The sequence below is a fragment of the Lytechinus variegatus genome, chromosome 7 (genome assembly GCF_018143015.1).
Source record: "Lytechinus variegatus isolate NC3 chromosome 7, Lvar_3.0, whole genome shotgun sequence".
Lineage (NCBI taxonomy): Eukaryota > Metazoa > Echinodermata > Echinoidea > Temnopleuroida > Toxopneustidae > Lytechinus > Lytechinus variegatus.
In genome coordinates this window covers 20,654,597-20,679,372 of record NC_054746.1, presented here as the reverse complement: position 1 = coordinate 20,679,372, position 24,776 = coordinate 20,654,597, and the positions used below count along the sequence as shown (strand labels likewise).

Here is a 24,776-nt window from a genome sequence, read left to right as displayed (position 1 = left end):
TGTCAGGCTTGCCAGTCTTCACTTTGATATCTGCTTCTGGTTTGGTGACATCAACATCTGCATCAATATCACCTTTGCCATCACCTCCAAATCCGAATTTAGGCATTTTCAATCCAAAGCCAAATCCGCCTTTACCCTTCTTCTTTCCACCAATGTCAAGATCAGGTCCACTTACATCTAGGTCTGGGCCCGAGATGTCACCTTCAAATTCTGGCCCTTTAATATCAACATCTGGTCCGTCACCATCAATGTTTAGTCCTCCGCCAATTCCTCCTCCAATTCCACCTCCAACATCTAATCCAGCTTCTCCAGAAGGCAGATCTACTCCTCCTCCAATATCAGGCTTGCCAGTTTTCACTTTGATATCAGCTTCAGGTTTGGCAACGTTGACATCAGCATCTACATCAATATCACCTTTGCCATCACCCCCAAATCCGAATTTGGGCATTTTCAATCCAAAGCCAAATCCACCTTTGCCCTCCTTTCCATCAATGTCAAGATCAGGTCCACTTACATCTAGGTCTGGGCCCGAGATTTCACCTTCAACTTTTGGCCCTTTAATGTCAACATCAGGTCCGTCGCCATCAATACTAAGTCCCCCTCCGATCTTTCCACCAATTCCTCCTCCAACATCTAATCCAGCTCCTCCAGAAGGCAGATCTACTCCTCCTCCAATATCAGGCTTGCCAGTTTTCACTTTGATATCAGCTTCAGGTTTGGCAACGTTGACATCTGCATCAACATCAATATCACCTTTGCCATCGCCTCCAAATCCAAATTTGGGCATTTTCAATCCAAAGCCAAATCCACCTTTACCCTTCTTTCCATCAATGTCGAGATCAGGTCCACTTACATCTAGGTCTGGACCTGAGATGTCTCCTTTGACTTTTGGCCCTTTAATATCAACATCAGGTCCTTTGCCATCAATGTTGATTCCTCCGCCTATTCCTCCTCCAACATCTAATCCAGCTTCTCCTGAAGGTAGGTCTACTCCTCCTCCAATATCAGGCTTGCCAGTCTTCACTTTGATATCAGCTTCAGGCTTGGCGACATCAACATCTGCATCTAAATCAACATCACCTTTGCCTCCAAATCCGAAATTTGGTCCATGAATTTTGGGCATTTTCAAGCCGAATCCAAATCCACCTTTGCCCTTCTTCTTTCCACTGATGTCAAGATCAGGTCCACTTACATCTAGGTCTGGACTCGAGATGTCACCTTCAACTTTTGGTCCCTCAACATCAACACCAGCACCAGCACCTCCAATTGAAAGATCAGCATCTGGGCCTTTGCCATCAATATTTATCCCACTTTCAAGTCCTCCTCCAATTCCTGCTCCACCATGCAGTCCACCTCCAATATCTGGTCCCTCGGCTTTTAGTTTAGCATCTATTTCAGGTGCATCAATATCAACACCTGCATTGACATCAACGTCCCCTTTACCATGACCTCCGAACCCATGGAATTTGGGCATTTTAATGCCAAATCCAAATGAACCTTTGTGCTTTTTCTTTCCACTACCTCGTCCTTTTACTTTTGGACCCTTAACACTAACATCAGGTCCATCTATCTCTCCTTTTGGTAGGTCAGCATCAATGCCACCTTTTGCCCCAGCACTGACATCTAAGCCAACTCCTCCTGATGGAAGATCTGCATCTCCACTGGCATCAATATTCAACCCTCCACCAATTCCTCCTCCAACGTTGGGCTTTTCAGTCTCAATGTCGATATCAGCTTCAGGTTTGTCAACATTCACATTTCCACCCACATCAATATCACCTTTGCCACCACCACCAAAACTGAAGTTAGGTGCATTAAACTTTGGCATTTTCAGTCCAAATCCAAACCCTTTACTTTTTTTCTTTCCACTTCCACTGATGTTGAGGTCTGGTCCATCAATATCTAGGTTGGGGCCAGATATATCACCTTCAACTTTTGGTCCTTTTATGTCAACATCTGGACCTTTGGCATCAATGTCTATTTCTCCAGTACCACCTCCAATTCCTCCACCGATGCCACCTCCAACATCGATTCCTACTCCTCCTGATGGCAATTTTGAACTTCCTCCCATGTTGATGTCAGGTTTCGCAGATTTGATGTTGATATCAGCTTCGGGAGTAGCAATATCAAGATCTGGACCTTTGACACCAATACCAGCTCCCCCTTCAAGACCACCTCCTATTCCCCCAGAAGGTGCTTTAAAGTCACCATCAACTCCACCATCGATTCCTCCTCCAATATTTAATCCAACTCCTCCAGATGGCAGGTCAATGTCTCCACCGACCTTTGGTTTGGCAGTTTTTACATTAACATCAACTTCAGGCTTGGCAACATCAAGATCTGCATCAACCCCAGCTCCTCCATCACCTCCAAACTTGGGTCCTTTGAAGCCGAATCCAAACTTTCCCTTCTTTTTCCCTCCTGCATCGACATCTCCCTTTAGCTTTGGGGTATCAATGTCAACATCAGCTCCAGCCTTGACATCAGAATCAGCATCCATTTTAGCATCTCCTCCACCGCCAAAGTTGAAGTCAAATTTAGGGAACTTGAAACTAAACCCACCTTTCTTTTTTCTCTTCTTTGGTTTTACTCCAAGATCCATATCAAAGTCCGCATCTGGGGCATCACCCTTGCCACCGATTCCGATCCCACCTGATGGCAAGGAAGGACCATCTACGTCTCCTTTCATTTCTATACCACCTGAGGGTAAACCAGCTCCTCCAAGGCTTCCTTCTATACCAATGCCACCTGATGGCATGTCCGCATCTCCACCTATCTTTACTCCTCCAGATGGTAATTTACCTCCAATATCCCCTCCTCCACCTAGACCTATGCTTCCTTCAGGCAACTTTACATCTCCACCAGCCTTGAGGTCTCCAGATGGCATGTCCATTCCGCCACCTAAACCACCTCCAATTTTGACACCAGCAGATGGTAATTTACCTCCAATATCCCCTCCTCCACCAAGTCCTATGCTTCCTTCAGGCAACTTTACGTCTCCACCAGCATTGAGGTCTCCAGATGGCATGTCCATTCCGCCACCTAAACCACCTCCAATACCTCCTCCAATGTTGAAACCAGCAGATGGTAATTTACCTCCAATATCCCCTCCTCCACCAAGTCCCATGCTCCCTTCCGGCATCTTTACATCTCCACCAGCCTTCAGGTCTCCAGATGGCATGTCCATTCCGCCACCTAGACCACCTCCAATACCTCCCCCAATGTTGACACCAGCAGACGGTAATTTACCTCCAATATCCCCTCCTCCACCAAGTCCTATGCTTCCTTCAGGCAACTTTACATCTCCATCAGCCTTGAGGTCTCCAGATGGCATGTCCATTCCGCCACCTAGACCACCTCCAATACCTCCTCCAATGTTGACACCAGCAGATGGTAATTTACCTCCAATATCCCCTCCTCCACCAAGTCCTATGCTTCCTTCAGGCAACTTTACATCTCCACCAGCCTTGAGGTCTCCAGATGGCATGTCCATTCCGCCACCTAAACCACCTCCAATTTTGACACCAGCAGATGGTAATTTACCTCCAATATCCCCTCCTCCACCAAATCCCATGCTTCCTTCTGGCATCTTTACATCTCCACCAGCCTTGAGGTCTGCTGAAGGTATATCAACTCCACCACCAATGTTCCCACCTGCATCAATGCCTCCTAGACCAAAGCTCCCTTTAGGAGCATCGATTCCTCCAGATGGTAGGTTCACACTGACTCCTCCTGATGGAAGATTGGCATCACCACCTGCTTTGATGCCTACTTTAGGAGCATTGATATCTATGCCTCCTCCCCCTCCAAGTCCTAATCCACCTTTAGGAGTATCAATATCTCCTCCTACATTAACACCAGCTGATGGCACATCACCTCCAATGTTTATGCCTGCAGATGGTAAATCGGCATCAACTTTGAGTCCTCCTCCAATATCTCCAGATGGCAAATCTCCTTTCATATCCAAATCTCCTGATGGTAAACCGGCTTTTACATCTGCCTTTGGACTCTTCACCTTTCCACCGAATGATGGCATTTTGAAACCAAACTTCATTCCCTTTCCTTTTCTATCTATATCAGCATCTCCCTCAAGGCCTACATTTGCATCTGATCCATTTACATCAACACCGACATCACCCCCAATACCACCACCGAGTCCTCCTCCAATGTCTGGTCCTCCACCTATGGATACATCACTGCTTGGAACTTCTCCCTTCACCCCACCACCAATGTTTGCATTGCCTGATCCACTGGACTTGGGTGATGGCAAGGAGAATCCAAATCCAAATCCTTTCTTTGATTTTTTTGGTTTTCCCATTTTGACTGAAGCATCCACTTCTGGTTTGACTTCCAATGATGCATCACCGGATGGTAATGATGCACCAATATTTCCACTTGGAGCATTAATATCAAGTCCAGCAGAGGCACCACCCTGCGGTACATCAGCATCCATTTTGGCATCACCAGAAATTCCTCCTCCAAATTTGGGTCCTTTTAGTTTTATGTTTCCTTCACCCTCATCATCAGACGAGTCACTGGACGATGATGATGAATCACCACCGAATCCCAATTTCGCAAAAAAACCTGGCCGCTTCCTCTTCCGTCGTTTTGATTTAGCTCCAAGGTTCAGTGAAACATCTGCATCTGGTAAAGAAGCATCCCCACTGATGTCTCCTTTGGCTGCTGCACCTCCTTTCTTTTTGAAGACTCCTCTTGGTAATGAGCCCTTCCCTGTTTTGCCAGCATGAATGTGTGGTGCATCGACGTTTAGACTGGCATCGCCTCTTCCTCCAACATCCATATCTACATCTCCTGCTCCTCCCAGGTCAACTTTGGCTGACGGAGCGTCTCCACTTAGACCAACACCAGCTCCTGCTGAAGCATCGGAACCAGCATTACCACTCCCCTGGTATACATTGGAAGAAAGAAAATGAAAACATTAAAAGAGAATCGCCATAAAAAATGTCAAGAGAAGGTGTATGATTTTGTCACGAGTATAGAATAAGGTGGTGATGTTTGCAGGAATACTCACATACAAGTCTGTTCCCATGAATTTGGGATATTTTGATGCGGGGGGGGGGGGGAGAAGATAACCTTAAGGTGATGTCATATTTTTCTTAATTGTATCATATAAAGACAATTTTACAAATTTTGCTTTCTTCTCATTTCTCCCCTTTTTTTACCTTTTTTCCTCAATTTTCTTCATTATTTGAAAAATCTTAAGGGGGAAGCATATAGAATTAAATTCATGTGCTTATACATTCAACTAGTAAGCAAAACTTACATATTCTGAAGTTGCAAGAACAATTATTAGATAAATTGTGTAGCAATTTAAATGGTATTTAAAATGTTTTTAATCATATGAGGGTTATTCTCATCCAAACATCAGGAAAGATACCTGTAAATTTTAAATAATAATTATCATAATTTTTGCCACTCATATTTTTGTGCAAACATAAACAAGATGTGTATTGCATTGACATGTATTCTAAAGTTGACCTTTATTTCCTTGTTCAGATTTGAAAATACCAGATAGCGCCAACACGAAGCAAACACTTTCAGGATAAGTTCTCAAAGTTACACACATGTGCTGCATGGTTTGATTAGACAAGGTCAAAATGCTCACACCAAACTGCTTGCTGGGTTGCGAAAGTTCTCATAATTTGGTTTCACACTTGACAAAATACCTACGAATTTAGTAAAATCTCTGAATGTTCTTGTAAATTCGGCAAGCAGGTACCTACTATTAGGTGGGAATTTTTCAAGTATTTTGCTTTCACAAGGCAAAAATGTCTGGTATTTTCTCGATTGGGTTAGATCAGGATAAATTTCCTGATTTGAGGTAGTTTGAATACGTCTAAGGATAGTGATTTTTTTAAGAGAAAACAGTCAGATAAGATGCTCTCCATTTTGTGTTTTGATTTGTGGTTACAGCACATGCTTAATCGAATGTACCAATAATAATAATATTAAAAATACCTAACAATTCCTTCACATCTGCCTGAAAAAGTATAAAGTTCTCATAGTAATCAACCTGCAAAAAACTTTTGCATTCCTGTAAAAGGGGTTTAAAATTCTTCTTTCCATCTATTAAAATTTCACAAAATATTCGTTTGCATATAACATTGGGGAAACCCCTGCAAATGTCATTTTGGGGGGGGTTCTACTAGGTACCACTTAATTTGCGGGTATTTTCTTTTCAGGGCTATTTGCTTTCACACTGGGAAATACCGGATATTTTCCACAATTTAAAGACAGGTGAAACCAACTATTGAGATATTCTTTCAGATTCAAATGATCACATCTCTTGGTATGTGCACACTCACCCCGACAGAGAGTGATGCTGATGGTAAGCCGAATCCAACAGAAGCTGATGGTAGATCACCGCCGACTGACCCTCCTACAGACATCCCGGCACCTGAAGATTTACAGATACAATGTAGAATATGATAACATTTACAGATACAATATGGAATATGTTAAAATACATACACTCTACAACATCATTCATAATCATACAAAATAATGCAATTTCAATAAGGCAACTTGAGTGTTACGGACTGGTAATTTTTTTGATAAGGAGACAGTTTTAATGAATCCTTTTGTTAAGAAAATTAGGGTAAAATTTTGCTTCTCCCCCATTTGAGCTTAAAGGTAAATGCTAGTTTTGGTAACGATATCAAAATGAGTTCGTACAGAATCCAATGAAACGACCACCAAAGTGTCTGTTTGTATAAATGAAACGCATGTGCCAAAGGATTCTGGAAGAAATTGTGTAATTGCTGAGAAATCAGCAAATAAGCACAGGATTCGGGTAGGGCGTCAGACCCGACGCTCTAAGCATTAATTATACAGTGTCCCACGTGCGCTTATCTGTGTTGGGGATCTTTGGTGTGAACATTTTTCAGCGTAGATTTCAAGATTTCACAAAGTTTAGTTAATGTAACTGTACCAGATCTAGATCCTCGATGATATACTGACAATTAAGCCTCGTTTTACAGACTTTCTCATGAAATCAGTGTTTACTGCAACTACTGGAATTTCTCTTTAAAACAAAATTCTGTTTGAATATCAAAACCAGAAATTCATTATTTCATTAACTCAAAATTACTTGAATCAATTTTGCCCATTCATTATTCAAAGGCCTAATTGACTAACCTATGTTCATTTAAACTTTAAAGATTCATTAAACTTTTAAATATCTTTAAACTTCAAGAACATCTTGCAAAGTAAGTGTTATCACCTAAATTTACCTTTTTTACCTGGGTGCATTTAGGTAATTCATTTATCATGAAATGTAAACATTTTATGAAATTGAAAACATAATTTTGAACCCAGTGTACTTTTTTAAATCCCCTAATTGAACTTCAATAACAACATTTTGCAAAACGTTTCTTGTCATCTAACTTTATCTGAATAAACTTTGACCTTATTTTTTTCTCAAAATTCTGGGAAATAGCAATTATGTTTTCTTAGTTGAATCTTATTAGTTTATTGACATAAATCAAGGGGCGACGACGACCCCTATGAAAATAGAAATAAGGGGGAAGGAGAATAAAGAAAGAGGAGTATCAAAATAAAAGACTGCATGATACGACTCCGTAGTATACAGGGCCGTCATCAATGACGATATGGCAAGATACTTTATCTTGCCATATTATTTTATGTCAAAATGACGAGATATTTTATAGTGCCTTGTCGAATTAACAACCTAATTATGTCGACATGGCGAGATATGTTATCTTGCCAAGTCAACTAATCAAAAAATTAATGTCAGCATGACGAGACACATTTACTTTGCGACGTCGACTTATAAAAAGTTATGTCCGCATGGCGAAATAAGTCGACTTGGCAAGATAAAATATCTCACCATGTTGACATACATATTCCAACTTGGCATATCGCCATGTTGACTAACTTTTTACAAAGTTGACTTGACAAGATCTCGCCATGTAGACTCGGCAAGATCACGTATCAAACTTGCAACAAACTTTTAAAATCATGGTCTAATATTGTTATTTTTTCCTTGAAAATTTGAATGTTGACTTCGGTTGACTCCGAACCGCGATCGTGTTTGTTTGAATTTTTAGATATGCGCGTTTTATGCAACTCCTGCTCAAGCCATGCAACAAAATCGAACTCCGTTTGAACATTTTCTTTAATGATTTACTTGACCCCAAATCCCCGAATTTAAGGATAACGCAACATGATATACGGCGTTGTACACCAAGCATTAAATGTCCAAAATAAATCTCGCCTTTCGATATTTGAGAATATCTTAACTATCAATCTATATACTCACAGATAACCATTATACCTGATTTAATGCTAACCGATTTACTTTATATTTGTTTAAATTGAGCATAATAATATGGAACTCCTCACTTGTTTTGACCGTCCAGACAATTATTTTTCTGAGCATTGACATGGAAGAGACAAATAAAAGGCTAACATGAACTGTGAATATGAATTATGAATACCGGTACGTCAATTGCTTCACGAAGTTATCATTTACTCTTTGAGTTTCAAAGTAAAAGAGGATTCGACAAAAATGAGACAAGAAAGCGATGAAAGAGTCAACATAAATGTTATGTCTGTGAATGGCTCAATGCCTGTGAAAATTTCAAGCGCAAACAAAGATTGGAGGGGTATGGCCTTCTGCAAACTTGGGTATTTACATACATACTGATCTGAATTATGATAAAATATGAGCTTATTTATCTTGCACGAATGCACTTCAAAGGCAAAAAAACTGAATTGAATTAGCGAAATATCAAGCCCTGGGAGTGTTTTAAAGAGTGTTATAATAAATACATGTACATGGTTGAGAATTAAAGTACGATTTCTTTTTTAGTTTCCAAAATCACTGTGATATTCCTCTTTGACTACAACCTGTTGTATTCCATATTCCCGATACACGTAGCAACATTCGATCGAGAAGATTTGTTAAAAATGTCCAGGAAAAGTTAAATTCATTATCATTTTTTTTTTACAACATTCATAACATGTACATATCTTGCTAATGAAGATGCTTCCTTATTTCTGTTTTTTTCATAATTCATCAATCATTGGTACATAATTTATATTCACGATTGCACAGAAATATTTAAAGGATAAAAACAATAGATACACAGATTGGTCAAATTAAGATTTATGAGGTATCAGCTGGTATCCAGCTGAAAACCCGGAGTACAACTTTTAAGAGAGCTTTTTATAAAAAGGTTTCAATGTTTGTTTTGTACGATGTTTGCTTCATGCAAATTCGCTCTTCTTCCGATTATGAATATGAATGTTGGAATGGTAGGGTCTTATTTACACTTGGTATTTTGAAAATCATGTAGTGGCAACTTGTCAAAATGAAATCTGATCAGAAGAAAAAAATGATATATTTTGGGTTTGGCTTTGTAGCAGAAGCTAGACATAACGTAGTCGTTTTTCCGACGGCGTGCAGCGGCATTAGCGTCGTTAACACACACAGATAACTTCTCTGTATAAGATTCCAATTAATGAAAAATTGACATATTGGTAATCAAGACTCACTGATAATATTTGGCATGAGTTTCAGGTCACAAAAATTAAGGTCAAAGGTTATTTCAGGTCCATGAACTTTGACTATGGGATGTTCTCTTCATCACCAGATAGAAGAAATTCATATTTTATGTAACTTGAACACGATTATCAAGAATAAAGAATAATTATGTATTACATCGAATTTAATAAAAAAAATTGTATGCGAGGCTTAAAGCACATAAAGCACAAGGCACATGAAAAATAATGTGTTACAAAGGTCAAAGAAATACAAGGCCTAATAATACAAAGAAAAATTTGTAACTTTATCAAAAACCCTGTGAAACCTGCATTATAGGCTAAAATAATGTTCTATATTCGTATCTAAAGTTACTCATTTATTGCTTGACAAGCGACTGAAATGCTAATCTCAGTATTTCTTAATGTAATTATGAGAAACATTTTCAGGGCTGAGGTTATTTCTCCCATTTTTTTTTCAAACGTTGAAAAGCACATTCTTTCTAAAAAGAAATCTTTGGAATAAACTTTGGCTCGAAGTCTGACCAACATCTCCATGAAAAGGGGGCCTGGTCCATGATACTTACTTGCGTCTGTATCAAGGTCTGGTTGAGCCTGTGCGAATTCGTCTACTGCTAGTGGTGCCTTTCCTTTTACTGCGGCTCCACCACCTGCACTTGCTCCGGCACCTGCAGAAATAGGAGTAAGCAATTAGTAAAACTTAAATCTTGAGGGGGAAATCCCTTATTCATATCCCTCTCTTTCTAAAGTTATGAACATCATTTACAAGAATGCTCATTTTGACCCGTATATTGTGACAGATACACTGAGAAGTAGCTTTATCATCATCATCATCACCATCATTATCATCATCATCACCATCATTATCATCATCATCATAATCACCATTATCATCACCATCATCACCATCATAATCATCATCAGCATTATCATCATTATCAACATCATCATCACCATCATCATCATCATCACCACCATCATCATCATCACCATCATCAACATCAATCATAATCATCAATCATCATCACCATCATTAATATGCCATCATCATTACATTATTCTTAATAAAAACATCACTAATCCATCGACTTACTATTTTCATTACTAAACTTATTTTATACATCGTTACTATTTCATGTTTTTTATCATCGTAATTATCATACATTGTTCGGGTAGATAAGGTAGGACAATGAAGGGGCAATAGTCCGAACCGTTCAGTTACATAAATAATAAATTGTATTCGAGGGAGGCTTGCCAGGATATGAGGTTTTATTTGAATACGAATTTGAAGATCTTAATCCTTTTTAGCTTTCCATGGGTCCTTGAAGCATTTACAAAAGCGAAGTTACCACAACAGAACATTAATTTTTATATTCAATCGCGCATCATTGATAACCTACTTATTTGCATTCTAAGTGAAAATTCCGTGAAAAAGTATTTAGATAGTAAAACTGTGAATCATGTATTACAAATATACCACTAATCATAACCCAATAAACAAAATTACATTGTCTAAACCCACCAAACGTCAAAATGATAATAACGTGGGTTTATCTATCAGAAAAAGGACAAAATTTTTCCAATTTCAGTAAGCCAATATTTGTTCCATCGGCAGCATAACGTTACAAACAATATTTGACATTGTTCCTCGCTATTGTTCATTACATCAATACATATATGTTTAAAACAAAGAACAGCCAAATAAAATAATTGTCAAATCGCCAAGTGTGATGATAATACAAACACCCTTCAAGTAAATTCAATCATATTAAACAGCCCGGATCGGAGTTATTTACTCAAATTTTGAAAGACCGCCTACAGTCCTTGAACATACAATACATTAATTTGATAAACTCTTCCATTATGAGTCACTAAATTTTTATAATAGATCTTCCTCATTCTAGTGCCCGTCAATCCATAATCCATAATTTCCCTATATATCTATATATACATATATACACTCATTTGTCGAGGAGAGCATTCTTCACAAAGCATGATATTGGCTTATACCAGTGCAGGTCGAAACTGTTTGATTTTAGCCTTTTATTTGAATGCCTTTATGACTCGATCGATCGATCGCTTGCCATGAGACTGCAAGACGTCTCATGAACTAGGCTATAGCTTACAATGTTTGGAGGTCTACTTTATAAATTAATGAGTATAAACAACTTCCCTAGAGAGAAACGAAATCGAATGTAGTACAAAGACATTTTGCATGGAAAATTAATAACGCATGACTTATGTTTGTCATGTTGACATGGTCAACATTTTATCTAGGATTTTTATAGCTCCATGGTTCAACCATAGAGCCATTACCACATAACGCTTTCATACACACGCGCAAACGCACACTCGCGCACACTACTGCCTTTATTTATAGAAGAAAATACTGATGTGGCGGATATTCCCGGGATAATCCCAAACTACAGAAACGATTGAGCATCATCCATATTTTTCCAGATATAGGCTAATGTTAAACTGCAACCAACGCGCAAAGCGATATACAAATAGTACAACCAATACAAAAACAAAGTGTCTTGCCTCTTGACAATGAAACTCTTTCATAACAATGTACTGCTCAAAAGCACACTCGCTCCCTGAATTAGGACTTAAACCCCCTAAAATACAAAATGGCAGGTGGAGAAGTATCGGTTCCTTGTCATGTCATGGACGAATGTAAAATAAAAACGAACCATGTCAAGCGTGGTTGATCTGTCCACTTGACTGTCGTTGGGCATGGGTTGATAGATTACGCATGTTCATTACTTCCAACATTTTGGAATTTTCATGTGACCAACATTTCAGTCGATCCACAAACTTCTTATATATGACATTTACAAATGCTTTGGAACACTCCTATATTGAACAAGGATTACAACAGACGATAGCCGCCTGTTTGTAAGGAGGAGGGGGTGACAAAATAAAGGTACACTCTTAAAAAGGATTGGTCAAAATGACCAATCTGATGGTTAATATGTGTTGACCGATAAAATTGGTCAATATCAACCAACATTTTGGTCGATTTGAACCAATAATTTGGTTGCTTTTGACCAATTTTATCGGTCGGACACATATTAACCAACAGATTGGTCATTTTGACCAATCCTGTTTTAGAGTGTAAATAAAGATAAACTTATGTGTATAGATACGCACCATCTTCCTCCCATAAATCGGGAAGCCAACTAAAGAGTTGACCCATTTTTATCTTCAAATTAACATTCCAAGCGTGAGTTCAAATATTAGCAAAAATCACTTCCCATCTTAATCATTGATGACATGAGATAACACAGGTTTCAACTGCTGCATTGCAGGCATACAACTATAAAAGATCAACGTGCACAAAGTAGCTGCAACTATATAGTCTGCTACTAACGAAATGCTTTACCGAACTACAGCAACAGGCTATAAACACAAGAATGAAGAATTATACCAACCTGTATACATATATAGGTTACTTTGGTACTCCAATATCTTTGTCAACGAGAGCTGGGCTAACCCTTGGAAGCAAACTTCATTTATTCAACCATAAATCTCACGATTTGATGAAAGTCTGCCTTTATTTGGGCTCGATATTTACCAAGACACTTACAGTGTTTTCATACGGTACTTGCTGAACGTATAATACAAGAACACCAGCCAATCAAATCGGAATCAATAATCTTTGACATTTAAAAATGGAACAGGAATGTAAAGTACACTCTGAATAGTTGTAATGTTGGGGGAAAAGTTGGCTTTCGTAAAATGACAGCTGATTAGTTAAGAGATAAGAGGACTGTCAATACTCCTCATTTGGAGATTAGAATTGCTCGATTATAATTATTATTATTTCTATGACTACAAGAGAGTTCAAAAAGTCATCGCTATGAATGGAGTTGAATTAACAGCGCTCAGCTCAGGGACAGCATCATTTAATTAGGTACCACGCTCCGAAAGAAAAGAGGAACGCCATTTTCTAGTATAAAGTGCGTTGACCTGCTTAGATAAGAGACGAGACATGTACTATATCACTGATATTAATGTACTCAACATCTTTTGCCAATCGTAAGTTTTTGAAAACGAAACATATGTGATGATTATTTCAATATTTTCCCCTCTTTTGGGCTGTGTTCACTTTTTCAGCTCGATAAGCTGACCCCATCTCTGAGCGTCCTCCACGTAGCATCTGTTGTGCTAATAATGAGTAAATGAACACAAAGCGTCCTGTTACGACTAAACCTCCGTGGCCCAACTCAACGCTGCGAATCTGTTCATTGTATTCCAACTTCCAAGCTTTGCATAATTTCGAACCCCAAAAGAGGCCTTAAATCTCGGTAAGCGTATTGCTTTGTCAATTCAATACTACTGTGCTTTGTTCCCTGGGCTCAGCTCCCCGTCGAATTATTCCAAGACCAGGCTATACAGTGGACAAGGGAAAGTACTACTACAAGAGCTCATACCAAGCAATCAAAGAGATATTTCACGAACTACAATGGACTTATTTTATAGGTCCATGGTGTTACTACGCATCTGTCAAAATTTCATATCTAAAAATGATAACAAACTTGCCTGTTTCAATACTCCTAATTCGATAAATCCTTTATCTCCTCTATTTTTGTAAATGCCATTAAATCCAAAGACAATCGTTAGGATGATGATTTAAAAATCAGAGAATGCAAGAAAGAATAGTATTCCAGACGATGAGAGCTACGTCTCAGTGATGGAGTTGATGGTATCATCCAGGTTATGAATTCACGTTTTGTGATAGAGTGACGCGAGAAACGGGATGTTTATGGTGGTAGCACACTGGAACACCCCTCTCCACGCGCTCTTAAAGATCCACGCCCGAACCCTGTGGTACTCATGGGCGTTTTCACGCAAATGCCAACTCACACCGAATGAGCAGAACCGCACAGTGCGCTCTTACAATAAAGAACCATTCTCTGTTCTTTGTGGCTACTGCCCCTGCGCATAATAATAATGGACCGTCAGGCACTAAAAGATACTAAATTGAGTTGAACTTATTCAAGTGTGGAAGGTGTATATTGTCAACCCCCCCTTGTCTCTCGCCTTTTTACAACGCAAACAGGAATGCTTTGCATTCCAGGGTTTTGTGGCTTAGAAAAAGGGCTCCAGATTATCTCCGCATTTTATTCTTTCTTTCGGGTGTTTTTAGCACTTTTCACGACACAGTGCGTTCTCATTCTAACCAGAAGTTGTTTATTCACGATTCACCATAGTTGTATACCTAACTGCTGAAGTACGTTATATAAAGATTTGAATAAATTGATAGGTGATGCTGAGGAAAAGTAAAAGTTTTCAAAAGGGATCGAAATTTGATGACAGGAATAATTGAAATGGCGAATTGAAGACAAAAAAAATCTTTTTCCTCCTTGTTGAAATATATGAGTTGGAACCCCCACATTACTAAGAAATAAACAGTTCAATAGTTCAGTTCGATGAATCCTTTGTGAATTGTGAAAGCAAATTAATCATAGAAATTTGAGTGGGTAGTTTCATTACTTGCTGTTTCGTAAAAAAAAACCGAAGCATCACGAGAAAACAAGAAGCACCAGAGTGAAAAACACTTTCGCTTTTCAAAAGATATTTATCTTTGGTATTTTTCCTTAGATTCTCATTCATATTTGGTAGCAAAACATATTGGGGGAAGAACCAATGATTCACTCACTCTAGCAAAATATAAGTTATATTTGCGACGACCATTTCTGATTCGAAAAATAATGAAACAACATTGGGACATTCTCGTATACTTGAACTTCGGAAACTCTTTAACAAACTTTACTTCGGTGATTACCGAACCCCTTCTTTGGGCCTCGTCCAAATATTTCTCCATATAGCTGCAGTAAGCACCATATATTTTTATATGAACGACATTGAAAAGAGACCTCTACATCGTGTGGAACCAAATACTTTTTTTTCAGAGCCACCATAACTCAACGATCTGATACTACACACGGGTCAAATGGGAGTCACTTTCTTCAGGCGACTATCGTGAAGGACAACTTTTTTATTATTACCCCACCCCATACCTATCAACATGGATCCTACTATAAGGATCCATGCTATCAACGATCCCAACATCTTTATAGCAATACAACACCCAATATCTCATATCAAGCCATAGACATGTTAGAAGACCTTGAATAAACGATGGGCGTGTTCTTGACAAAGGGTTTATACAGCTAGATGAAAAAGTGACATCGCTTATGAAATGGTGAAATTATTCGATTACATATTAAGCATTTTTGCGAATTCCATCGTCCCTGAATCCAAACATGAACTTGAGCACCCTCCCTTTCATAAAAATAATCCTTAACATTGCGGGCATGTAACATAGGTCCCCATAATTGCCCATCTTATTGCTAAATCATTATCTTTTTAATAATACCGCACGGTAATGGAAGCTGAAGCCACAACTCGACATGTCGAATAGTGGCTTCAGCGGCACAACATCACAAGAACAAAGATTAAGACTGAGGATCCCCTCCAACTCTCTAACATGGCTTTTGTATCAATAAGTATATACTGTATCAGATTTATGGATAATCATCACAACAAATATGACAGCCCAGGCATTGAACTCGAAGGCTGAAATATGCTTCGGGGCATTAAAAAAGATACCAGGGTCCAAAACTTCCCTGGTGAGACATATCACTCGCTTCGGTCACCTCCAATGCCCCCCGCGAAGCGTTAAACCATATTTGGTAATGGTACCAAACTGCGGTCAAAGATGTTAACCTGGCAACGCCGGAGACAAAACCTGCTAATTAATCGCTTAGAGGAGACACTTGAATTGCCTATTTCAGCGATTTATACCGAAATTGTTGACACAATTTGAATTTTCTCAGTTTTTTCCGTCTCCGTAGTTTCTTGACTGCGTATAAAAGGTATTTGGTCACGACAGCTGTGTTTACATCTGAATTTAAAAGATGACATCATTACTAAGTTTTACTACCGTCACCATGCATGTCGGACAAAGAGATTTCAACTTAAGACATGAACTTGTCGAAGCCGGAGTCCTCCATACAGAGAGTCCGACTATCGGGTGCATCCATGGGACATATATTCATTCATAGTATGTTCTTACAGACAAGATATTGTTTCAATCTCACCCATGACCATGAATAACTAACTACTCGAATACACATTCAAGAGGCCTCATACGACCAGAAATTAATCAACCAGATTACCAAAATGACCGTAAAAGCTCCGCAGGGGGGGGGGCCCCCCGCCACCGACCATGCCATACCATCCCATTCTAACTGTGCATCATAACCGTCAATTTCAATTTAAAATTACCCAACATGCATTAGTAACAGATAACATTTTCGTATAGTAAATCAATTAACGAAATGGATGCGATCATAAATATTCTAAGGAAGTTAATATTTCTGTTGTGAGTGCACAGTAACGTAAGTCATATGGATTAAAAAACACACTTTCAAGGGAGAACGATATCATCCCTTGCAGCTGCACCAGTGTATGGAATTGATAATACTTAAACACGTGGAGTCTGGTCATCTGCAGCAATGGCTGGTGACCCTTTTTCTCGTAGCCATTGTGTTCGCTGGTCATACTATTGATTGGGGAAATCAGAAAATAATGAAAAAATGGCAATCCTGTTTTTCGCAGGGACTGCGTGGTCAGAGATCTAACAATGATTTCATGAGTGGTATTGATCGTGGGGATAAAAGGCGTGCCCAATCTTACGCGTTGTCGGGCATCACGAGTCGGCGAGTGGGAGCACATTACGCAATTTTTTTTAACTCGAATTCTCTGAATCGGAATATCCCGTGGCGTATTGATCAAACGTCTTACCCATAACGGCTAAGCCAATGGACTGAATAAATGGGCAAGTAGATCATCTGAAAGAAATGGAAGAAGCCTCCATCATTCAGTAGTTTACTGCTTCCGAGAATTGACATTTATAAATATTTTACTCGCTCAAATATTTCACATTCTAGACTGTTTTTTATTTTTTGGCAATATAGGACAATAAAATTAAGAGTATAGAGCTTTACAGTTAAAGAATACAATTCTAAGTATTCTTAAAGAATTAAATGTATCGTATCATCGACCGTGAGTGGCTAAAAATGGGAGTAGGATGCGCACTTCGATCAAATATAATTGAAGGATTTAGAATGAGAATTCAATGAATGAAAAGATTCAATGTGGAAACTATAGACGTAAGATCTGTATGTTGAGGGCGAATAAATAAAAACTAGTACTAGCATTTTAACTTTCACAAACCAGTTAACGCCGTCAGAAATGGGCGTAAACACATTTAACGTCATTTTATCGCTACAGCAAGGCCAACAGAAGAATCATAGACATATATATTGATAAAAAGAAAATATATTGGACAGGCCTATGGGAGCAAGCGAGCACCACCCCGCCCCCTTTTTATGTTGAGATATACCAGGCTTCTAAAAATATATCAAATTGGCCAGATATTCAGCCCAATTCTAACCAAATTACGTTGAAAATCATCATATTCATTTTGTAAAGCCAACAGGGAAACATATAGATTTTGTGATCATTTAGGGGGCAGTTGCCCTCTCAAGTTAGTGCACGTAAGCCTACAAACATGGAAAACCATCATCATTGGCGGCGGAAGCCAAAAAAATTAGGGGGGTCGACCTGAAATTTTGTGATGGGCACATGTAAAAAAATTTGACAAGCAAAAAAAAAAGGTCATCAACCTTAATTTTAGGGGGAAAAGAGGCATTTTAAGGGGGTCACCAGAATTTAGGGGGGACGCAGGAAAAAAATCGACAAGCAAAAAAAAAAAAAAAAAAAAAAATTGGGGGGGGATCCCATCCCCCGCTTCCGCCGCCTATGATCATCATCACTAACACCAACAAGTTAACTCAAGTCCAAACGAGGCTAGAAACGACATTTTCTGTTCATCTCCTGTGACTGGCAATTATTGAATGAAAAAAATAATATACTTAAATATATTTTTTTAAATATCAACAAGAATCAAAGGTAAAATCTGACAATACTACCATTATTACTATGACTACCCATAAGAATAACAAAGAAATAAAATAAAAACATTTTGAAATACGGGGCCAGAAAGGGCGGTTAAATATTGTAAATAAAGAGCTGGCTTTTAGTTTCTTTTTATTTGTATTTTTATAACTCTCTTGATAGACAATAAAACTTCTAATGAAAGTTGCCAGCAAGGAAATCCAAACAGACAAAAAGTATTTCCCCACGATTCTGTCCAAAATCTTGCAAGAAAATATTATATATCAATTAGATATTAACGAAAATTTAAGGCGGTTGTATTTATAAATAAATACAATATTTTGAAAACAAATCTGAAATATACACGAGATAATTTTGTGGGCCTCTCTAGCCATCCCACCCTCCCCTCTCGAAAAGAAACGCAAGAATTAAGGCCAGTTGGTATCATCGTAAGTCTAAGTCAAGCTTGTTTTGAGAGGAGGGCTGGTAATATAAACAGGACTGATAAGATTTAACAAACTTGATGTTCCAAAATACAATAAAATCGGAATTATTTCGTTGACACAAGCAATCCTAAAATTCGTAAGGTTGGTTCGTTTACCCTTGCAATCTCGAATTCACGATAAAACGAGATGTGAACAACAGAGTGGAATGCCATACAAACTAAACCTTAATGAGCTGGGCCTAGGAATACACCGAGAACAAGATAGGGGAGATAACTAATCAAATAATCTTGGTCAAATAATAGTAGTTCTATGTAAAATGTGATGAATTTTTGGAGGAATTTCCGTTGGCTTATCACAATGTTAGTCGGTAATATAGACGTAAATTCACAAACACTGATTTTGTTTTGCGTTCGCAATCTACCGTAGACATACAGAGGGGACTCTTTCTTTTTTCCGAAACGAAATTATACAGACCATTCATTTTTAATTTGAAATATTAAATCAGATTTGACTAAGATCTTACCTGCCCAACAATAAGTTAATAAATAGGTCTTTTCCAACCATTGTATGAAATAAATTGGTGTACTGTATTCTCTAAAATTTATGTTTAAATCCCAATGTGTCTTCAAAACAGAATTTGCAAGATCTACCTTTATTTTGAATATCGTTTTATCTGGATGACTCTTAAAGGGATGTTCCGGGCTGAAAATAATATTATTTAAACTAGGGAAAAAAATCAGACAAACAAAGCACTGAAAATTTGATCAAACTCAGAAGCGGAATAACAAAGTTATTGCGTTTTAAAGATTTGCATAATTTCAGTGAAACAGTTCTAGGCATGTCTTCATGAATATTATGTGAAATTAAGTTTATTCAATATTTGTTACAAAAAACTGAAAAAAAAATGGATTGACAACTGAAAAAGTGCATTAGATATCCATTGCGGTAATTTATGTCATTATAAAGGAGAAATATTTTCCACACATGTTTAAAAAAAATGAAATAATCACGATATCATGTAATAAGGGAAAGTGGTGTGTGACATCATCATCAGCCCACCTAATGAATAGTCATGACGACGTGAAACTATTTTCACAAAATATTTCTCAACTTTTAGAATTCAATAACTTCGTTTTCTTTTATCCGATTTTGATGAAATTTTCAGCATTTTGCTCTGTAAATTTTATTCTATTTATTCAGATATACACATTTCCAGCCTGGAGTACCCCTTGAAAAGACTAAAAACACTAATACACCCTGAATGGTCATGATAAAGAAAGTTCAACAAACATCCTTCGGAAAGAAATTGGCCCTGATTGTGCAGAAAGTGAAAATAGAGGAATTTAGAACAGAATGAAAAAAACAATGCCCCTGTTAATGAATTAAGACAAAATAAAGTCACCATTAAGTCGTTGCCTCATCTACCAAAATACCATGGTGTCGGCGTATAGCCCCTGATAATAGTAGTAATAGTAATAGTAGTATTAGTAGTAGTAGTAGTAGTAGTAGTAGTAGTAGTAGTAGTATAGTAGTAGTAGTAGTAGTAGTAGTAGTAGTAGTGGCGGTGGTGGTAATAGTAGTAGTTCTCTACTCTTCAAGGATACCTCGAAGAAGATTTTTTTCAAAGTCAACGAGAAACTATCGTTATCCTCTATATAACAATCCCATGAAACAAGGTCAACCTACCTAAAAATCGTCAAAGGGTCACTAATTTCAAGAAGCTTAGAATAGCTAACACGTTAAAAGGGCATCGTCTCCACTCTATTGGGTGCCATGAGCCTAATTACATCAGGAGGGCTAAAAATATTCGTTCGATCCAACCCATTCGAATTTTTTTCAATTTGATGTTGCTGATTGACAAAAATGTATGAATATGATTCAAAATCTAACACTGATTCTAGAAATGGTAACTACTGAACTTCCGTCGCCCAAATTGGGAAGATAAATAAGTGACTTGGAACTATTTTTTGACTGGCAGACTAATTAGGGCAATTTTACTGTTTCAGTTGATGAATTTGCTGCATTCATAGTTATCATCATAAATGGCGATTTATTTTTGAAATGAGCTGGCTACGGTACCCTTTCCTGATCAGATATGGAATTTCAGATATATACCCTATCCAATGGTAGTAAACATTCCACCCTCTAATTTCACATTTATTTTTTATGAATTTTTCAAAAGTACCATTTTAACACACAAGTCTATGGGGGAATGTTTTACGCGCGTGACACCATTGGGTCACTTGAGGACACCATCAGTGTCTGGAGAGGTCATGTGGGGACATCCTCTATTACGTAATGGTTACCGCGAACGCAACACCCAGAGGCATCCAAGGTCGGCTGATGAAATGGATACCTCGTAATCAGGAGATAGAGAGGGGAATGAGAGGGAGAGCAAGGGGCTTGGCGAGCTGCTGGGTGATAATCCTTCGGTGGGCGATTGTCTCGAGTACAAAGGTCAAATAAGGACAGCTGGCAAGCCAGAACATAAGTATTGGGATACATGGCATGGCGAAATGGACCATCCCCGCAAGGTAGATCGTTGTAGAACCTTCGGGAGGCAAACAGGGAATGTTCACCCGTGGAGGTAAGGTTATTAGACTAGAGGCCTACTGTACACATCTATAGTTCACAACATTAGGTTATCCTCTTCATTCAGTAATTCCATTGGAAACTCGGGAAATAATTTATGGACGAATTCTCGGAAATTAAAAATCAGGAAAAACCTTAAAAATCTCTGTTAAGCTCCTGTTCTAACAATTAGAATTTTCATAATACTCTGTAGACATCAGTTCTCACCACTGTTTAATTCTCATTTGTGATGTAATTATTTCATAAAGATAACGTGTGAATAGAAATCTATCATACAAGAAAAGGACAATACAAATAAAGATTTACGACGTGTCTGACAGGTCGTACTAGAGTAGGGAGGGAGATTGCTGTCACTCGCGTGTAACTTGTCCTCAAAATGGTGTAGTTAGCACGCTCTCAAATTGAACTTATCGCCTCCGGCAATTCTATTTTCTCTCCCCTTTTTATCCCACCTCTTTCCCTCTCTTTTCCAGAGGAATTCGGAAACCACCAAGCAAGCCAGTTTTGACCCACTATTGTTTCCAGTGACACGGTCATGCAAGGTCGTATAGGAAAACAAGATTCTGGAGCTAAATGTTCTTGCCTTGGGTCAAGTGTGTGTGAAGATGCCAATTTGAGACTGATCGCCAGGCAGGCCAAGGTAGGTGGAAGGAAGGGGTGGTAATGTTTTTCTTTACATCAAATTACCTGGTTTTCATTAAGAAAGAAATCTCAATGACCTAGCAGTAATGCTATCGACAAAGGGGACATACAGAGATAAAATTTATACTAAATTTCACACTTGGATATTGATGTCTATGCTTATTTTGGTTATGAATATTGCGAGGGAAAATGCAATTAGAGCCTGCTTTTGATCGGTCCTAGTTTAATGAAATAGTTTGTTCACTCGCAATTTTTGAGCAAGTTGGATAACCTTCAATTTCATCAATTTTACACGAAATTCTTACATCATTGTCAAATTGGAATTAGATTATACCTGACAATACTAGTGGAAGATCAAATGATATCAAGAGAAGAGTTTTATTCATCCCTAAAGCGCACTGGCAGACCAAAATAAACTTTCTAACTCTAGCATGCATGGAGAGGGGCGCTCCAAAATAAAACCAGGGAGTTGTTGTTTCCCACCCTCCTACATCTGAACAAATCTGAGGTCATAGGTCACAGAGCCAGCCCAAGAAGGACGGCAAGATGAAGTGTCGAAGGATGTCTCCTAACTCATCTGTCTGACCCCAAACTCCGACCTCAGAATTCCTCCCGAATTGAAACTTGTTACCAGACGTTACAGAAATAGATATTCCAGTTAAAGGTGAGAAATAACTTTTCAAGTGTCTTTTGGGTAGGAAATCACCATGGAAACACTGTCTGTATAGAAGTAATCACTTGACCAACACTCTCCGAAAAATAATGTTCAGTCAGAAAATTCGTATCATTTCTGTGAGGTCTTATATACCCAATCCTCTGAGCCTTTCAACTATTTGGTGGTGATATGTGATCAACGAACTTTATACAGCTTGCACATTGCTATTTGCGCCTGAAGACTACTTCCGAAGAAGTAAAATTTTGAAGTACAGTGGTGAACGAAACAAGGATTTTATATATATTCATATTGCAAAGTCCCAAGTTTTGAAAATTGATGAACACTTTGAGAAAACAAAAGTGTTTGTTAACTTGTTCCAAGCAGTGCCTTCAGGGTGGCGATTATTTACATACTATGTCATGTTAGAATCGGGGCCTGGGAATCTGCCGTTTCAGCGACCATTTTTTTCTTCCGTATAAAACAATAATTGGCCACCTTGACTTTTAAAAGTTGGGGCAAGACGGTGTATGGTTGATGATATATGATCAGTATGGGCGACTCCTTTTCCAATAGGTTGGTCAGTTGGCTCCAACGTACTACACCACACATTGCCATGCATATTTGGTTATGTCGCCCTCATATTTTTTTTTTGAAATTTACACCGAATGGAGGTAATTTGGTAAATTTAATGAAAGTAGGCCTTTATAAAATACAGAACCTATGGGCCTACAATCATCCAATTTTAGGAATCATCGTGATCAGTAATAATTTCATCTCGGTTCATATCGCGCTAGAGTGAAATAAGCCAGTGAACCAAATACTGACAGATTGAGAATGGTGGAAGTACAAAACACTATTACGTAGGCATGTACTCCTGCCTATAATTTCAATGTTGTAAAACAAAATAATTAGCAGATTGAACGTGAATGCACTTTCGGTGTGCAAAATGTGGCCATAATAACGCTGTTGGTGAATAAATGATCATTCATTCATCATTCATAATAGAGGGGGTTTACATTTAGAATACTATAAATCATTATTTCAATAAAATTAATGTTCATGCTCTATGATTATCGATGGACAATAACGGAATGAAAAGCGACGTGTACCACCCAAGCGCAGAACACGATTGATCATGCCCTGCGGATGGGATAAGCAGGCATTTTGGTTTAACTTCTGAACGTTTCATTCAGATAAAAAAAACATGTTCCATGGGAAAGTTACTTGATCGGAAGTTTTCTTTTTCACGAATCCCGACCGAGCTCTTGACTTGTTTTGCCTTTGACTTCATCATCTTACTTCAGCCAAAGTTTAGAGCAACTTGACTGGAGACCCTCCACGCCCCCTGGGTGCGTTATAATGCATCTTATGCCAACCCAGACACGTAACTTCAAGATACTTGGAGAGAAACTAAATGGATTCATGCCGAGGCCGTACTTTGGTGAATCTTTTAAATTTTCGGGGTTTTTTTCTACGTATAGGAAAACATAAGTTAGCTTTAGTGAAAAATAAAATTTCATTCTCTTTTGGACCGCGTGGAGCGAGGCCGACCTAATCCATAACCCCTTCGATCACGCTGTGCATTCATACTACACAAGCAAACATTCAACAAGTAGTAGCAGGCAGGGCGTGTCAATGGACCGTACCATTCATAATGAAGGGAGTTCGAAAGTATTGCTGTCGGAATCCTTCCAACTCCGCCTTCGGAAGTCGGTGTTTTTTTTGAGTAAACATTTACTTAACATAACCCAAGATTTCATCTGATAATAGAGTATATCGGATGATCAAAATATCTGCAAATTTTTGAACAAACATGGCGAACCCATTCCTGTTGCAATTGTTGGGTACATACATACACCCCACGAATGGAAGTGTCCTGCGTGCTCAGTGGGTATGAAAGGCAACTATTCTTCACAAACCGCAAA

At 38.4% G+C, this 24,776-nt stretch overlaps 1 protein-coding gene across 50 annotated transcripts in view; it reads right to left on the bottom strand.

Moving 5' to 3' along the window:
- Positions 1-24,776, bottom strand: part of LOC121418701 (neuroblast differentiation-associated protein AHNAK-like) — a 61,564-nt gene that overhangs the window by 17,993 nt on the left and 18,795 nt on the right. For 44 of the 50 annotated variants that reach the window (XM_041612717.1, XM_041612761.1, XM_041612762.1 and 41 more), the window contains 3 exons: positions 10,113-10,214; positions 6,327-6,418; positions 265-4,906 (listed from right to left, as the gene is read on the bottom strand). In XM_041612717.1, coding sequence (XP_041468651.1) covers positions 265-4,906; positions 6,327-6,418; positions 10,113-10,214 — 4,836 coding nt within the window. The remainder of the gene's footprint in view (positions 1-264; positions 4,907-6,326; positions 6,419-10,112; positions 10,215-24,776) is intronic. The other 6 variants (XM_041612727.1, XM_041612729.1, XM_041612735.1 and 3 more) reach the window with 6 other exon arrangements.